Raw genomic sequence first — 19,930 nt, 5'->3', positions numbered from 1 at the left:
TGATTATGATGCAAAGTTCCTTTATGCATGCATGCATGTCCATTGCAGTGACTACAGCTGTTATGAAATACATTACATGTATTCACAATTGTGAATAAGGACAACCATCAGCTGTAGAATGGAATGACTGCAATGAAAATTTGTGCCGAACCAGGTCTCAAACCCAGATTTCCCGCTTACTGCAAGTGGTCACCTTACCATTTCACGGCCAGACCCATGGTTGACAACATATGGAAGTTTGGGTCTGGCCATGAGTCGTGCATGGATAGCCAAATGATAAGGCGACCTCTCGCGATAAGCGGGAAATCCAGGTTCGAGTCCCTCTCCGGCACAAATTTTCATTGTCCTCATTCCATTCTACCTGATGGTTGTCCTTATTCACAATTGCAAATAAATTTAATGTATTATATAAAATTAGGTGCGATGGCAGGTCCCAAGAGGTTGCTTAAAAATGACTTCCACCTCACCAGCCACACATCTCATCAGTGCACACCATACCTTGACACTGACACCTTTCTTTATAGAGGTTTTTACCATTCTCACGATTCGGGTGGTTAAGCCACGATCTCCACTCCCTGTGACACACAACAATCCACCAATGCACCACATGGTCGTCGCAAAAGAATAGCCACAGCTTACAGTTACAGAGGACTGGCGACCTTGGATCACTAAACTTCTCGCAACAAATGAATACTAAGCTCTCTCAGGTGCTCGCCGTTTGAAACAACTCGAGATGCAAACGAGGCTTTATCAAAAACATCACGGATGTGGCAAGCATTACACCCCTCTACCCCACAGGGAGGGAGGCAGGGAGGGAGGGGGGGGGGGGGGGTGAGGGGAAGGGGGGATTTAAAATCGCATTCTATTTGACATCAAAGTTCCTACATGATTGGACATTTCTTTCTGCAACTATTTTCAGAGAACTGTTACCACCCAGCTGCTGTAAAAGCATATTATGTGCAAATACTATGCTGTAATGTTTATGGGCATTGTTATGGGCTTTGTCTTTGAATTCTATCAATAAATCATGTGACTGAATACCGGCTACTGAAGTAACTGTTTCTATGTTGTACAAACAACATTGTTCACCACTGTATTTAGTTCCAGGAATAAAGCAACAACTGCGAGCTCAAAGACAAGGTATCAAATGCCAACGGAACTCTATGTTTTCTGTGTACGCCAGTTTTCAAACTGTCCGCGAGTTCAGAGGCAGCACTAGAAACAGAGAGTTACAAATGGTCTTAAGACTCTATTTCAACTAGATACTGAAAAATGGTACATCTTGCAACTAAAGTTACTAAGAGTTAAATCTGCTTCCTCAATTTTAGGTGGACTTACCCTGAAAGACATTTCCAGATTTTCACCACCCCAGATGTCCATTCCTTCATCATATGCTCCTAATTCATAGAAGTAATCACGGTCAATTGAAAACAATCCACCTGCCATTGTTGGTGTCCGCAAGGGGGCAGTGCGATCTCCACTCCGCCTGTCCATTTCCCTCTGAGGCACCCGGTACCTGTAAAACACAGATGCTGACCACTGTTGGTATGAGCTTGATTTAACTTCCAGTGAGTCAATTACAAGTTACATGTTTCTGTCTTGTTCACTTGAACACTTTTACAATGTTATCACAAAACTTTTCCAGCAGAAAATTTTATATTACTTTGTTGGGATACACTATTCGGATACAGTTTGTATAATTATTATTAACATGACAGGTTTCTAGCCACTTTAATAATGTAGTCCTAACAGTTGAGGTGAATAAGGATGAAGACTTTTTAACTTTGTAACACACACTTTTCTCCAAAGTTAATCCCTAGGATCACTGTGATGCTATGGCCTAGAGAGTATGTGTATGTATGTGTGCATGCATATGCCCACATGTCTGTGAAGGTACTTGTTCTCATGCTTTATAAAAACAAGGCTATATCAATTATTTTGATTTGTTGTTTAACTGTTAGCATTTTTTCCTTGTGGTAAGTATTTGCCTACCTCCCAGATAACAGTATGACCTTCCATCCTGTATCTTCTACTTTTGCTGCTATTGATTTACTGACAATTTTTCATTCTTTACAAAAATTGTCTGTAAATATTACAGATGGTCCTTCTTTTACTGGCAGCAAACTCTAGAACAACCAACTGGATCCCTTTTTACGAATAACACTTTGTCGACAGTAAGATCATTAGACACACATAATTAGCTTAGTTTCAATACATTTACAGTCTATACACCTCTTCTTCTCCAATATCTAATTTTCCATTGTGATTTTACATTATTAGGACTCAAATATATGTTCAAACTGTTGTCTTTCTGCACCTTTTCTGTCTCATTCATGATTTTCTTTTCTGTTTTACCACTGTCTCATTCATCATTTTCTTTTCTGTTTCACTATTTTCCTTGTTTGCTTAATTGCTGCTGTTTTGTCTTGCACTGCATGCACCTGATAGACATATCACTAACTTGGTAATAGAGCTGTATCAGGAACACAGCTGGTAGGAAATGATTAAAGTACTGACAACACAAAAGGGAGTAAATTTCTCTCTTTCCTACCTGATAATCTTTGTGTTAAGTAATGTTAAGTTTCCACAGTTTTGCGCTACAAATATTTGTGAAAAAAAACCATTTTGTCACATGTTCAATTAATACCAAAATAGTAGGCAAATCATATCAGCCAAACACAGAAGATCATTTTGATTCACAGCAGATCGTAAACCATCCTCAACAATGCTAGCTGTGCTAGCAATGTAAGGTAAACTGCAGAGCAGTCAAAGTTCAGCAATCAGTTTCTAGTTGGTCCAGGTTTTATTTTATTTATTTTGACCTAATATCACTTTTATCTCTGGAAAAACTTTTCAAAATGTGGTTGCTCATCAAACACACACACAAATTCATGCTATTAAGAACTCGTGCCCATATTGTAACACAAATAATGTTACTCCAAGTAAATTATCTGTTTTTTATATCGAACAATGGAAAATCTAGGACGGAATGTAACAATATTATGAAAAGGAAAGTCGCGACTCAACATAAAGCAGAGATGCTAAGCCGCATATGGGTACTACAAAAAAACCCACACACACACACACACACACACACACGCACACACACACGCGCGCGCGCGACTGCAGCCTCTGGCAGCAGAAGCCACACTGTGAGCAACAGCAGCAATGCATGATGGGAGTGGCAACTGGGTGGAACTGGGTGGTGGTAAGGAGGAGGTTGGGGCGAGGAGGTGCAGTCGGGAGGTTAGACAGAATGCAGGGGAGAGGTGGGGAGGCAGCGGGAAAGGAGAGAAGTGAAAAGACTGAGTGCATTGGTGGAATGAGGGCTGTTTACTGCTGGAATGGGAACAGGGACGGTGCTGGACAGATGAGAAAAATGACTGACAAAGGCTGAGGCCACGAGGGTTACGGGAACATAGGACATATTGCAGGGAGAGTTCCCACCTGTGCAATTCGGAAAAGCTGGTGTTGGCGGGAGGAGCCATATGGCACAGGCTGTGAAGCAGTCATTGAAATGAAGGATGTGTGTGTGTGTGTGTGTGTGTGTGTGTGTGTGTGTGTGTGTGTGTGTGTGTGTGTGTAAAACACATGTTGTTGTGTTGGGCATATATATGTATATATTTATCTCCTGAGCATGCTGGCCAACACGACATCCTTCATTTCCCTGACAGCTTCACAGCCTGTGCCATATGGACCCTTCCCACCATCAACAGCTCTTCTGAATTGTGCATGTGGGAACTCTCCCTGCAATATATCCTATGGTCCTGTAACCCTCATGGCCTCAAACTTCTTTCAAGGTGTATACACGGACAAGGAAAAGAAATTCACGGATTTATCCCGGATCTCCCGGTTAAAAATTCATTTTCTCCCGGGCGAAAACACACTTTTTCCGTGTTAAATGACAGTATACTTTCCATCGGAACTGTAAAACGTATCCTTTGAATGGATATGGTTTTACACAGAAGCGTAGAATTTCCCGGCGCTTTAGAAAACGAAACTCAGGGCGAAAAAACACGTTTTGGAAAGATCTTTGATGTGCAGCAACAGGAAAATTTAATGGTTTAAATTAATATACATAGCAGTGCTACAAGAAAAGCAAAGCTTTCGCATATAGTATTTGTCTCAAAGATTAATATGCTACAAGAGAAGCTAAGCTTTCATATGTAATGTTGATTTGTTTAGCGCATGTTACACTTTAAGATACATCACACAAATACGCCAGTAAATTTTTTAATACCGACATAAATCTCTGATCTTCTGGGCTAGAAATTTTCTAAATGGCTTGTCATCAAAGAGTTGATTTTTAAAAGAGATTTAGGAAATTCATCGTATATTCTCGCACGTAGTTCATCTTGCGTAAAAGAAAATTTACTTTGAAAATAATGCTTTTTGAACAACAATTCGCAATATTTTCCCGCGACTTGTTAGAAATAGATTCATTTAAGGCTTCAGCAGTTGCCAGACAGCGCCAGATAAGAGGTGTCACCGCTTGCGCAGCTATAGTGACGTAGGATGCCCATATGTTCGTACGTGTAAAACATTAAAAGATCTTACATCTTGTTAATAAAAGAAACAAGACATCAGAGGATAATCCAAGAGTGTCGGAATTTCGTGAACCATACTAAAATGCATAGTCCGCCTTACAGTGCACATTCGTATGTCCAGATTCCCAATGACGTAGGACTTGACCTGATATGAAACTTTTCAGTGTGGTTTTCGGGACGTAAATTTTCTTCTACCAGTACTATATTATCTCATGTTTGCTTCTTTGTTATAGCATAATGCCATACGTGCTAGAAGATTAAAACATGCACTTGAAACGCAGCGAACAGTTGAAACTAGCCAATAGTGTGGAATTAGACACTTCGTTTCAAATAAATTCACTGCCTCAGCAGGAAACCCTTTTAAACGCCAAATTTCTTTAGCAAACTAACAAAAATAACTTTATTGTTCTGCAAGGCGATTAATGCTTGACTGTCAGAAAGGTGGAAACAAAATAAAATCTGAAACTAATAACATATTTTAGCCTTCCGTAATTTTTTGAATGTGTTTTAATTCACTTGATAGTTCCCAGCCACAGAAATCTGTCTTGTTTTCATTTGACGTGAGAGCAGTAAATGAAGAGGAAACAGAAAAATCACTAAATGTAAACACGGGTCACATGGAGACTACTCCCCCTCCCCTCCCCCTCCCACTATAACTCAGACTGCTCTGCGCATCAGACATCTAAAAAAAGACTTTTCAAAAATAAGTTCATTTTGCAGCGCCCATCTTTCTGAAGAGTCCGATACATAAAACATATATCTTTGAGGAAATGTAAGACACGTTATTTGGTCTTAAAGTGTGCAGTGCAGTGCCACGCCTCTTCAAACAATATTCTTATAGCGCACGTCACTGTATTTAGCGCTGTGGAACTCAAATGTGTATATTTTGTAATGGATGCCATCAAACTATTTCACCCGACAGTGGACATTAATATTTCCTTACGTGCCTATCCTGCTCCCAGTGGGCCAGTTTGACATTCGGCCCAACCTCTCGCAATTAATACTGGATAGGATTGAGAATGAGGTCCCGAATTCAAGTCTCGGTCTGGCACACAGTTTTAATCTGTCAGGAAGTTTCAATACTGGATAGGATTATTTGTAACCAGGAGAATAAGTACTCTTCAGAAAATCTGGACTCTTTATTGCCTATTAGCAAATAACTTGCTCTTCTGTGTAACATAAAATTAAATATAGGATACCTAAAACAAGTAAAGACAGGAGACAGGCAAGACAGTACACATTTCTTCAATCCTTAGGTCCTAGCGATTTTTCTCTAATCTTGCTACAGCTTTACATGGCGTTCTTTCCTTTCTGCGAAAGAACTATTACCTTATCAAAATTCGTCAAACATTTTGCTACGTGAAAAATGGAAACGTCATTGTCTAATACTGAAAAAGCTGTTAATACGATTAGTACCTAAGACTGGTGTGGTTTCTAGATCTGATTACGTCTATTTTGTCACTGTGTGCCGGATAAAATGAAATAGGCCTTTCTAATATTGCAGCAACTGTAACACACACCAAATAAGCGACACTGTTTTGGCAATAATGCTCATTTTTATAATATGACAAAATAATTCACAAAGTATCAATGAGAAATACCTATTTGGCCTACTACAAGCAAAAAGCTTTACGTTAGAAAATAGTTTCACATTTCATTCATTCGCTCCAGTTACTCATACACGAGACCGAAAAATAGAACGAAATTTTTGTATGAATTTGGGATCGTCATATTCTTTCATAATTTGTGTGATGTCCCTGTTTCTTCTCCTTCCTCGTTCTAACAAACAGTCTTATCATCACTAATTCTGTAACTATTCCTACCACTGTCAAAACTCTTTCTCCGGTTAACTTTACTACCCCTGCCACAATCACCGGTTTAGTTATCCAGAGATTATTCTCCGGTTAGTCGTTATTACAAGTTTGTACAATGCGTTTCCCAAGCTACTTCCAGAATGGGACTTAAGCGGCTGCTAGCCAGGGACTGCAACTGGCCCTGTCTAGTGTAACGATCTGGCCAAAAATTTTCTGTCAATATTTCACTTTCATGGATACATCGATAAGATAATACGTAATCTTTCTTACCTGTTATTCCTGTTAGTCGTTTATTTCCACTCTGGTGGTCTGAATCTATGGATTTCGCTAGTAATTATAACAATGCTGAACATTCGCAAAACGAAGCAACCACATAAACAAGCAGCAGTTGGCATTCTCCGGTTCGGTTTTATTCCGCTCAGCTCGTTAAGCCCTGTCCCGTTGCCAGAAGCGGGAAAAGGTACTAAAAAGCCTTTGACACATTCTGCTGTTGGCAGACGCTTGTACGAGCACTTTGTTATTTTATATGGTGCATTTCCTTTGCAATTTAAGTTTTATTTTTGTTTTTTTCACTCGTTCATGTTTTAACACTGCAGTATTATTCTGCAGTAGCGGGATATAGTAATATCCTTTAGTTTGAGTATCGGTTCTTACCAGTCAAAGTTACAAAAAAATTAACTGAAAACTTAATAAACGAAAAATTCCCGGAATTCTAAAAAATTCCCTCACAGATTCTTGATTAAGTTTAATTCTGGGGAGTTTGGTGACTAGGGGAGTACCGTGAACTCATCCTGGTGCTATTTGAACCATGCATTTGCACAGTCAGCTGTGTGACATGCTTTGCCTGCTGGTAGATGCCATCATAATGAGGAAAATCAAACTTTATTTTTTGGGGGGGGGGGGGGGCATGGTCCCCAAGGATGGATGCATACTTGAGTTGATCTGTCTCTTCCAGAACCACGAGATCACCCACGGAATGCCACGAAAATGTTCTCCAGATGATAACACAAACTCCTCTGGCCTGTACCCTCTGAAGATTGTTGCAGGATGCTTGCTTTCAGACATTAAACAATGGACACCTCGACAGCCATCTGTCATATGGAGCATAAAACATTTTCCTCAGAAAGCCACTTGTTGCCACTCAATGTATGTCCACATGTGGTGCTGTCATGCAAATTCTCCAGCCTTCATCATCAATGAACAGCAGTCAGATGGGTAAATGACCCATGCGCCTGCTGCTGAGGCCCATTCACAACAACATTCACTGACTGTGTCATTGAGGAGACGCTGTTAGCAGCCTCCTGCTTCATCTGGGTGGTCAGCTGCTTAACAGCCACATGTCTGTTTACTTGTACACATCTCAGCAGCCGTTTTTTGCCCCTGTTGTCCATGGCCCATGATATACCACAGCTGCTTCAGTTCCAGTTCTGGACAACACCATTTTGTCATGTTGATGTACTGTGACCACAGTGGCACACAAACAATTTACACACTTAGCCATTTCGGAAATGCTTCCACCCTTGGCCCAAAAGCCAATGATCATGCCCTTTTGGATGTCAGATAAATTGCTCTGTTACCACATTGCAACAATGATTGCAGAGTTTTCTGCATCCCCGACATGTTTTATACACCCTCCACTGCTAGTGCTGCCACCTGCCATCTGTGAGTGGTTATTGCACATTGACATCGGACACAGGTGCTGGTCACAGTAACATGACTGGACTACGTACCTAAAGCAGAGTGTATGTATGTATGTATGTCCAGGGTCGCTTCCCAAACCCCTGGATCAGTGTCAACTAAATTTCGCACAGAAGCAGAAGGCTTCACATATATCAGGACTGTGGGGTTTATAATGTCCTAGCTCCAATAGAAGCTGATATATGGGCAAAAACATGTTGAACAGAGCAAGGGGAAGAAGGAAATGGACAGAGGGAGGGGAGATGCATGAGGCACGTGGAAGGTAGAAGGTGTAGAGGGCCGGTGAAAAAGAGGGGTAGTGGGCAGATGGAAAAGGAAGAGGGGTAGTGGGCAGGTAGGAAAGGTAGAGGGTGAGGTGAAGATGGAAAAGGAAGATGCAAAGATGCAGAGGTAAATGGAAGAGGGGATGTGCAGATGGAAAAGGAGGAAGAGGAGGAGTTGTAGATGGAAAGAGTAGGGGAGGTGCAGATGAAAAGACGAGGGGGAGTGTAGATGAAGAGAGAGGAGGTGGTGCAGATAGAAGGAAAGGGAAGGTGCAGATGGTCAGGGTGAGGGTGGAGGAAGATATGATCAGAGGGTGGAAGAGATTGGGAGGGGGGGAGAGGGGGGGAGAGAGAGAGAGAGAGAGAGAGAGAGAGAGAGAGAGAGAGAGAGAGAGAGAGAGAGAGAGAGAGAGAGAGGGCGGGGGGGGGGGGGGGGGTCATTATAGGGGAACACAGTGAGGGAAGAAAAAGGAGGTATGTTCAATATGTGCGTCAAACACATTTGTGTATGAACCAGTGGGGAGAGGCTAGTACCACAATAGACAAAAATAAACAAAAATGAAAATATGTAAATGGTATCAACATTGAATACATATATGCACAATTATCTTGGCTTATACTGTAATTTATACATTCAACTGCTCTGGAAAATTCTCATGTAGCACATGGATAAAACATTTTTGCTTTGTTTATCATTTCTATTAGTTGCTCTACTAAAACTGCACAAAAAAATTAAAATACATATATTAGTAAAAGCAAACCACATTAACTGAATGCTGTTGTAGAATGTCCTTACCATCTGAAATTGAGCTTCCAGTTGAAACCTCCCCACGTCATGTCTGAGGCTGTTATGTACTCAAAAGTCTCATCAGATATGACATCTATAATTGGACAAACAACAGTTTTCCTGAAACACAAGTATCATGAATAGTACTTCTATAAGTTATTTATATACAAAAAATATTACCCACATCTAACTTATTGCAATTTCGCTAGCAAGCAAACCCTGTTTCCATCGCTTGTTAATAAAAAAATATAGACAACTCTGAGGTACAAGTTTTATTCTACATCTACACTGATATTCTGCAAGTCACAGTATAGTGCATGATGGAGAGTATTTCAGAACAATATCAGCCATTCTTTGTCCGATTCGAATTTGGGTATTGAGCAAAGAAAAAGTGGCTGTAAGAATGTTTTTCTAAGTGTTCTACTGCCTCTCACCTTATTAAGATGATATACACATGAGATATACAATGGGAGCAGCAGATCTGCCGCACTGTTTACTAAAAATACCTTTGAAAGGAAGTTACTTTTCTAACACAATTTCATAATTTAGCAATTATCTAAAGTCATCCTGCTTGGGCATTATCAAGCTATCATCTCAGACACGGAGTCCACGTGTAAAATAGATAACACACAACCCTTGAATGTGTTTAGTCACCCCGCAAGCATACAACACATTAAAATATGTTACTACAGCTACAAATTTTACACATGTTGCTGCATCCGACTTAATATTTATTTTAACTGTAGTAGTTAAATTGGGAAAAAATTTACCTTCCACACAAATCTTATTATAACAAATGCACTCTCTCTCTCAATATTATGAAAAGGATAGTTGCTACTCACCATATAGCATTGATGCCAAGTGGCAGACAGGCACGCACACCAAAAAAACTGTCAAACAAAGAGTTTGGCCAAACAGGCCTTCTTCAGCGCGCACACACACACACACACACACACACACACACACACACACACACACACACACACACACACACACAGTCTCTGACTATAAAGGCCAGACTGCAGCCAGAGATGTGTGTGTGTGTGTGTGTGTGTGTGTGTGTAAAGCTTTGTTTGACTTTGCCTATCTGCAATTCAGCTTCTTCACTGAAATGCGGGTAGCAATTACCCTTCTCAAAATATTGTCATTATTCCAGCCTGGAGTTTCCATTGCTTCTACTCTCAAGAAATCCACAGTGATTGGACCTGTACTATAAAAGACTATCAAAAACCTGTTCTTTACATTTCCCAAAACGGTTTTGTGAAAACATCACCATTTTTATTCCAAGTATTCCATTAAGTTCATTGAGCTTCTGTTATACTTTCTTATGGGCAATAGTGATAAAGTTACTTGCATGTTCTATGGATCACAAATGCAACCTGTCACTATGATATGGAAGTTCTAAAATTATAGTAAATCTCCTCAGAGGAAAACATGACAACATGTTGATCATTTTCATGAAATCTTTATCCTCCTCCTCCTCCTCCTCATCATCATCATCATCATCATCATCATCATCATCATCATCACTGATCTGTGTGTTTTGAACACTGTTCCTTTGAATTAGGTATGCTTCATTGTTGTACTAAGCCGACATCTCCAATATCTTCGAATTGTAAAATAATCCATGGATGAGTAAACAATTAAATTCTGTGATGTCTTCTGACAGGCCTATCAGGGTTGCAAACACTCAAGGAACACGCATATTTGCCCTAACACCTTTGGTGGAAGTTGCAATATTCAGCTTTTTGTTGACCATGTGACATGTACAACAGAAAACAAAAAGGGGGGGAGAGGAGTTATTTTACGAATATTTTAATTGGATAGGTGAATACTTGCAGATATAAAAAGTGAACAAGCTGAAATTCATGAAAATTTTGCACTGGCAATGGTCATTAGGTCTTTATGGATAAATGACTTTAAACATTCAGTTGGAAAACAACAGATGATTTCACTCCGGACAGTCCACTAGAATCAAAACAACACAAACCATCTACAACATTCACGATAGGGCAATGGAATATCAGAGGCTGTAGATGCCCTAGAAAGGTGACACATATCCATCTTGGCTAAGTGAGACTACTATGTATGAACGAGAAACACAATGTGGATGAGCCCTGTACTCCACGATTTCAAGGCATATCTGACAATATCTGGACACACTCCTCAGGATGTCTTGTGTGTGTTTGGAACTGGATGGGACTTGAATCCATTACAATATTCCAGTGTCCAAGCAACAACCCATAAATAACAGTAGTTTTAAGGCTGTCGGGGTATCATCCACACCGATAACTTACGACTCAAGCAAACTGTGACTGGAACCTTTACTCCTTCACACAAAAACAAACAACACATCATATAAGAATGACCTCTCTCACAAAATCCACTTGCATAAACTAGCTGACAAAGTATCTCTTCATCAGACACCTTGGTCTCTTGATTTAGCCCCAAGTATTTTCTTCCTACCTTCTGCCTCAAAACTTCAGCTTGCAAGGAACAAATTTTCATCAAAGACTGGGGGGCAGGGGGTTGGACATGGTGGAGGAAAGTGAATGTCTTCACAGTGCAATATTTTGCTGAGTCTCAAAGATTCTATTTTTCCTAGGGGGAACAGAAAGTTAGAATATTTGTGTGCCATGTTTACAGGCACCAAATGAGCCTAAATGTAGAGACAAGGTGGATTTTCTCAGTAATTTTTTTCTGGTTAGTCATTCTAAAATCATTAATTGACAGCATTAAATCCAGTCCAGTACAATAAACATTAATGTACCGAATACAGGAAAAGATCGTAAAATGGTGAACTGAATAAATAAATTCTATATTGACACACTTTAACTAGCTGAGTAAGTTCAAAGGGCAGAGGAAGGCACTATCTTCAATAGGAATATGCCCAGTAACACGCTGCCTTTTCAAATCTACATTTGAGTTGTCGACAGTTTTTACTTATGCAGACAACTGTGGTTTGGAGTGGGGAAAAAGTTACAATAATTTTTCCTGAATGCTCTAAGAAAACATTTACCTGATAGCAGAGCTAGTGACATTTAAAGTAAGACCTGTGCTATTTATTTCATACACACCTGTCCTCCGAGATACGAGCCAGAAGGGGTTCCAGCCAGCCTTCGGTGCACTCACAGTGTGCATCCAGGAATGTAATAACCTCGCCCGTGACATGTTTGGCACCCAGTAGGCGGGCACGGATCAAGCCTGATCTCTTGTCTGTGCGTAGAACCTTCACTGGCACAGGCAGCCTTGATACGTATTCCTCAAGCTGGTGACCTAAGTGCTCTGTAAACATGTGGAAGGCCATAGTACATTCCTCTATTTTATGAGTACACTGCAAAAAATAAAGAGAGAGAGAGAGAGAGAGAGAGAGAGAGAGAGAGAGAGAGAGAGAGAGAGAGAGAGAGAGAGATTTATCCATTTATTTTCAACATAGTATAAAAAATACTGCTTGTGCAAAAGCAGACCAATACTGCAGGATTCCTCTCAAAGCAATAAGAGTACTCCAAATATACAATGTCAACATGTAAACAATTACTCTTTGAAAGGATATTGCACAGTTAATTAAGTGATGAATATTTAGAAAAAACCAAGTTACTTATTTCAGTAATGGATCAATGCATTTGATGGTGTACTGCCAGAGCTCGAACATTACAGTATATCAATTTTTCTGGAGCTAGGAAAAGAAATAACCTGCCTCCCCCCCCCCCCCCCTTCTCTCTATATCTTCACTTGAAGCATGAGTACGAGTCATGTATTTTATATTATTATTTCTCTCCTTTCTCAGACGTTATGTCTGGTTAAGAATGGAAAGTGACGGGGACCTTGATCAAGCGTGACTTCCTTTTAACTGTACGATATATGTTACATTGCATTTAGGAACTTTTGGGTAATTGAACATGTATCAATAATTACAGATTTATGTAGTTGTATATATATGTTTGGATGCAGCTGTATTGCGTTGATGTACTGGTGGATATTGTGTGGTATGAGTCCTGTAGTTGATAGTGTAATTGGTATAATGTCAACTTTATCCTGATGCCACATGTCCTTGACTTCCTCAGCCAGTTGGATGTATTTTTCAATTTTTTCTCCTGTTTTCTTCTGTATATTTGTTGTGTTGGGTATGGATATTTCGATTAGTTGTGTTAATTTCTTCTTTTTATTGGTGAGTATGATGTCAGGTTTGTTATGTGGTGGTGTTTTATCTGTTATAATGGTTCTATTCCAGTATAATTTGTATTCATCATTCTCCAGTACATTTTGTGGTGCATACTTGTATGTGGGAATGTGTTGTTTTATTAGTTTATGTTGTATGGCAAGTTGTTGATGTATTATTTTTGCTACATTGTCTTGTCTTCTGGTGTATTCTGTATTTGCTAGTATTGTACATCTGCTTGTGATGTGATCTACTGTTTCTATTTGTTGTTTGCAAAGTCTGTATTTATCTGTTGTGGTATTGGGATCTTTAATAATATGCTTGCTGTAATATCTGGTGTTTATTGTTTGATCCTGTATTGCAATCATGAATCCTTCTGTCTCACTGTTTATATTGTCTTTTCTTAGCCATGTGTTGGATGTGTCTTGATCGATGTGTGGCTGTGTTAGATGATACAGGTGCTTGCCATGTAGTGTTTTCTTTTTCCAGTTTACTTTATTTGTATCTGTTGATGTTATGTGATCTAAAGGGTTGTAGAAGTGGTTATGAAATTGCAATGGTGTAGCCGATGTATTTATATGAGTGATTGCTTTGTGCATTTTGCTAGTTTCCGCTCGTTCTATAAAGAATTTTCTTAAATTGTCTACCTGTCCTTAATGTAGGTTTTTTATGTCGATAAATCCCCTTCCTCCTTCCTTTCTGCTTAATGTGAATCTTTCTGTTGCTGATGTATGTGATGTATTCTATATTTGTGGCATTGTGATCGTGTAAGTGTATTGAGTGCTTCTAGGTCTGTGTTACTACATTTCACTACTCCAAATGAGTAGGTCAATATTGGTCTAGCATAAGTATTTATGGCTTTTGTCTTGTTTCTTGCTGTCAATTCTGTTTTCAGTATTTTTGTTAGTCTTTGTCTATATTTTTCTTTTAGTTCTTCTTTAATATTTGTATTATCTATTCCTATTTTTTTGTCTTTATCTAAGATACTTATAAGCATCTGTTTTTTCCATCGCTTCTATGCAGTCGCTGTGGTTATCCAATATGTAATCTTCTTGTTTAGTGTGTTTTCCCTTGACTATGCTATTTTTCTTACATTTGTCTGTTCCAAAAGCCATATTTATATCATTGCTGAATACTTCTGTTATCTTTAGTAATTGGTTGAGCTGTTGATTTGTTGCTGCCAGTAGTTTTAGATCATCCATGTATAGCAAATGTGTGATTTTGTGTTGGTATGTTCCAGTAATATTGTATCCATAATTTGTATTATTTAGTATGTTGGATAGTGGGTTCAGAGCAAGGCAGAACCAGAAAGGACTTAATGAGTCTCCTTGGTATATTCCACGCTTAATCTGTATTGGCTGCGATGTGATATTATTTGAATTTGTTTGGATATCAAGTGTAGTTTTCCAATTTTTCATTACTATGTTTAGGAACTGTATCAATTTAGGATCTACTTTGTATATTTCCAATATCTGTAGTAACGATGAGTGGGGTACACTATCAAAAGCTTTTTGGTAATCGATGTATGCGTAGTGTAGCGACCTTTGTTTGGTTTTACCTTGATATGTCACTCTGCATCTATTATCAGTTGCTCTTTACATCCTCGTGCTCCCTAGCAGCAACCTTTTTGTTCTTCATTTATAATTTTGTTCTGTGTTCTATGTGTCATTAATTTCTGTGTAATGACTGAAGTCAATATTTTGTATATTGTTGGTAGGCATGTTATGGGGTGATATTTTTCTGGGTTTGCTGTGTCTGCTTGATCTTTAGGTTTCAGATAAGTTATTCCTTGCGTAAGTGTATCAGGGACTGTGTATGGGTCTGCAATGTAACTGTTAAATAATTTAGTTAGATGTGAATGTGTTAAGGTGACCTTCTTTAGCCAGAAATTTGCTATTTTATCTTTTCCAGGGGCTTTCCAATTGTGCGTAGAATTAATTGCTGGGGTGACTTCATGTTGCAAAATTATCACTTCAGGCATTTGTGGTATCATCTAGTACATGTCTGTTTCTGCTTGTATCCACCGTGCATGCCTGTTATGTTGTACCAGGTTTGACCATATGTTGCTCTAGAAGTGTTCCATGTCTGTTGTGTTTGGTGGATTGTCTATTTTAATGTATGTGTTATCTATTGTCTGATAAAATTTCTTTTGGTTTGTGTTGAATGTTTGGTTTCGTTTCCTTCTATTGTGAAAATAGAAGGATCTTCTAAGTCATTTGGCCAATGCTTGTAATTTCTGCTTCTTTTCATCTAATTGCTCTATCGCTTCTTGTTGTGAGATTTTACCTAACCTTTTTCGTTTTTTGTCTAATATTTCATTTCTTATAAATTGTGTTAGCTGTCCAATGTCTTTTCTCAGTTTTTATATTCTGATCTGTAGCCTGTGTTGCCATGCTGGTTTTGTGGATTTCTTCTGTGTGTTGGTTGGTTCTGATCTCTGCCTAGTGTGTGTATTTAGTGTAGTGAGTGCTCCTATATAAACAAATTCGTTAACATTGAATATAGATTTAAATGTTTAGGAAGACTTTTGTGAAAGCATTTGTCTGAGGAGTAGCCTTGTACGGAAATGAAATATGAATGGTAAGCAGTTCAGGCGAAAAGAGAATAGAAGATTTTGAAATGAGATGCCACAACAGAATGCTGAAGACTAGATCAGTAGATCATGTAACTTAGGAGGAAGTACGGAACAGTCCTGGGGGAAAAAAGGTGAAGAGTCTTACACAGGACGGAGTAGCGTGGAGAGCTGCATTGGACTGAATACCACAACAACGAAATTATTATTATTATTATTATTATTATTTACATGTGATCCCACTAGACCACACACACAATGTACAACACAGCACACTTTAAAATGTTCTTTTCTCACGGCCATACTACTTCCATTCTTTCAGAAAGGGTACTTTTTCCTTTTCTCAGTCCAAGTGGTTCCATTCCCCTTGTGTTTTTCTGCCATGACAACTGTATAGCCACGAATTGTGTGGCTAAAATTTTCACGTTTTATATCCTGTTGGGTTAGCCATTCCTGTTTCAGGACTTCTTTTATTGCTGTGTTTCACCTTATTGTATCATAAGTATGGCTGCCAGCAGACATCGATATGGACGCAGATGATGTTACCACATGTGTTTACTTGTCAGTGGTGATAGACGTGGCTGGTCAGTTCTTATGATGACTTCAGCTACCTTGGGTACAAGTACGTAAAAGAGCCGTGGTCCTTCCTCGCAACAAAATGTTAAGGGCCCAAGTGTCTGCAGATTCAATAGTCAGTTTTTGAACTCTTCACTATAATTTATCGTCATAATTTGTGAAGCAAGATATAATTCTATCACCCATAATAACTGAAACTTCAAGGTCCCTGCAGAATATCAAAAATTTCATCTCCACAGGAAAATATCATTTTTCTTTCCTTCACGTACCAGTCAAACTGATTGCCTGACATCAAATATTCCTAATGACTCATGTTCACATTGATATAGTTCTATTTTCCAGCTACAGTGAACTGAATGAAGCACTTGTCTAACTAGAATTGATTGCTTCCACTCAGTTTTAGAAAGGAGGCAACAAAACAAGTTTCTATTGAAATAGTAATTAAACATAAAACAAGGTTCATAAGAAAAGGGAACTCTACCATTTTAACACATTTTTATTAGGTCTCTTTCTTGTGTATCTATCCAGTACAAATTTTGCAATTGGTTTTGAACTAACTTCCCAATGAGCTAGAGACTAGATAACTCGTAACTGGATGACAATGGAATATTAACACACTTTCTTGCCTGTCTGTTCAGTAGGGGTGGGTAATGGCTGACATCTCAATGGGCCTGGAGGAGCGGTATGCTGTTCAGGTACTATCTGGTATGCTGTACATACACTATCAGAATGTATTCCAAGTGGTATGCAAGAGGACAGGCACGACTGACCATATGGTGTGAGGTGGGGGTGGGGGTGGGGGAGGGGGGGGGGGAGGGGGGGGGAGACTGACAGAGAGAAGGGGAAAAGCAGATGTGTTCAATATACATCATACAAGTATACAGACAATACCATGGGTACAAAGTCAGTATATATACCCTGACATGAGAAAAGTCATGGGATGCATGTTTACAGATGGTGGTAGTATCGCGTACACAACGTATAAAAGGGCAGAGCATTGCTGGAGCTGTAGTTTGTTCTCGGGTGATTCATGTGAAAAGGTCTTCGATGTGTTTATGGCTACATGACAGGAAGTAACATATTTTGAATGCAGAATGGTTGTCATAGCCGAACATATGGGACATTTCAGTTCAGAAATCATTAGGAAATTCAATATTCCAAGAGTCACAGTGTCAAGAGTGTGCTGAGAATAAAAAATTTCAGGCATTACCTCTCCCCATGACATGAATCCCATTGATCATTTATAGGACATAATCGAGGGGTCAGTTAGTGCGCAAAATTCTGCACCTGTGACACTTTCGCAACTTTCAATGGCTATGGATGCAGCATAGCTCAACATTCCTGCAGGCGACTTCCAACGACTTATTGAGTCCATGCCATGTCAAGTTGCTGCATTATGCCAAGCAAAAAGAGGTCCAACACACTCTTAGGAGGTATCCCATGACATTTGTGACCCCACTGTATGTAAAAAATTATTTATGTAAAAAAATCTGATTAAAAAGTTTAAATCCACTGAGAAAACACACACACACACACACACACACACACACACACACACACACACACACACACACACACACACAAGCAGAAAAATTATTATTTAAATAAACATTAGTTTTTAATATTAAACATTTTTTTAATCTGACTAAGAAGTACAATTTCTCCTAGCTCCCTACAGATTCCTAAGCCCTTATAGATAGTCCTGAAAACTTGTGCTTACAATGTTTTTACAATTATAGCCTTGACAATACTTGTTAAGGTTTAAAACAAAAATGTGGGGCACATACAACAGATAAAAGTTAGGAGGTGAACCATTTGTGCATCAATTATATGTTGCGTGTGCCCCACATTTTTTGTTATAAATCTTAGAAGTCTTGTTGTAGCTATTAAAAATTCACAAGCAAAAATTTTCACAACTATCTGTATGGTGTTAGGAATCTGGCTCGAGTCTCGAAGAAATTGTTCTATACTTTTTACTTCATTTTAAAAAAGTGCCATACTAGTTTTTTTTACCAAGTGGTGGCAGAACACACACATAAAAGAAGGTTGTCATTGGCAAGCTTTTGGAGCCAGTGGCACCTCCTTCAGGCAGAAGGGTTGAAGGAAAAGGACTGGAGGTCTAGGAAAAGGGGTAGATTTTGGTAAAATCACCCAGAACCACAGGTCAGGGGGGACTCACCGTACGGGATGAGAAGGAAAGATTGATTCCTGGGGATTGCATCAGACGAGATTTGAAAGGTTTTCATATCTCGTCTACATGAACAAATGGACATTGAAACTATGTACAAGGGAAGGAGGAGGAGGAGGAACAATAGGGTTTAATGTTTAGGTTTAATGTTCAGTATACTTGGTGATCATTAGAGAATAGCACAAGCTCAGACTGGAAAGAACAGGAATGAAATCAGACTTAAGGTGTAATATCTGGATGTCCAAATGGGAATTTGAACCTCCCTACTTCTGAATAAGAGTCAACTGTTTTAAGCTGTGCCACCTCACTTGATGCATACATGGAGGAAAAACCGAGCGAGGTGGCCCAGTAGTTCGCACACTGGACTCACAGTCGGGAGGACGACACTTCAAACCTGCATCTGGCCATCCTGATTTAGGTTTTCCATGACTTCCCTAAATCGCTTCAGGCAAATGATGGGATAGCTCCTTTGAAAGAGCATGGCCGACTTCCTTCCCTAATTCGATGGGACCGATGAGCTCACTGTTTGATCCCCTCCCCCAAATCAACCAACCAACCAATCAATCAATCATGGAGAAAAAAATGAAATACAGTAGGGGATTTAGAAATACTTACCCCTCTCACTGGCATCATCGACCAGAATTATTTCATGCAGAAGGGCACGAGGAGACCTGTTTATAGCACTCCAGATTGTCCGCAGTAGAGTTGACCAGGCCTCATTGTGGAAGACAATGACAATTGATGTGGACGGCAGTAACTCTGGATACTGTTTTGTTTTACACCTGTACAGAAAATAATAGAAATGACCAATAGACACAAAACATCTTTCAGCTAATTAATACAACAGAAAAACAGCCAAAGTTTCAACTTGTCCTGCAGTTACTCCAGTATGCTGAAAGTTCACATCTTTCAGCTACTTTTACACTAAAAATCAGGATACATAATCAGATAACTTGCTAAATATTTGCTATGATTACGTATAAGAAAATATGGTAAACCGCTTCTAATAGTGATACAATGTGTACATTAAATTCACGAAGAGACAGATAAGCTGACTGTTACCTGAAAATTACCAGTACAACTGAAAGTCATACATACAAATATATGAGACAGTATCCCTAGCTTTTCGAGCTGCTGGTTCCTTCTTCAGTGGTGAAAAGAGGAAATGGTTGGGGACGACCCCTGGAAAAGAGGGAGTTCAGGGGCTAGAGGGGTAATAGATTTCTAAATGTAACTTTACACATTAAATAGCATGCCTGCTTCTTTGCAAGTTCAAATACACTACACTCAGAGTAAAGAACATCACATCAATTTACCACTATCTAT

General features: G+C 39.2%; 1 protein-coding gene across 3 annotated transcripts in view; it reads right to left on the bottom strand.

The window, feature by feature from the left end:
* The window catches only part of LOC126458377 (polypeptide N-acetylgalactosaminyltransferase 5-like), a 212,876-nt gene that overhangs the window by 31,818 nt on the left and 161,128 nt on the right, over nucleotides 1–19,930 (bottom strand). For all 3 annotated transcript variants that reach the window (XM_050095352.1, XM_050095353.1, XM_050095354.1), the window contains exons 3-6: nucleotides 19,220–19,386; nucleotides 12,187–12,394; nucleotides 9,119–9,229; nucleotides 1,339–1,516 (exon numbers count right to left, since the gene is read on the bottom strand). In XM_050095352.1, coding sequence (XP_049951309.1) covers nucleotides 1,339–1,516; nucleotides 9,119–9,229; nucleotides 12,187–12,394; nucleotides 19,220–19,386 — 664 coding nt within the window. The remainder of the gene's footprint in view (nucleotides 1–1,338; nucleotides 1,517–9,118; nucleotides 9,230–12,186; nucleotides 12,395–19,219; nucleotides 19,387–19,930) is intronic.

This window comes from Schistocerca serialis, chromosome 2 (genome assembly GCF_023864345.2).
Source record: "Schistocerca serialis cubense isolate TAMUIC-IGC-003099 chromosome 2, iqSchSeri2.2, whole genome shotgun sequence".
Classification (NCBI taxonomy): Eukaryota; Metazoa; Arthropoda; class Insecta; order Orthoptera; family Acrididae; genus Schistocerca; species Schistocerca serialis.
This window is presented reverse-complemented; position numbering and strand designations above follow the sequence as displayed.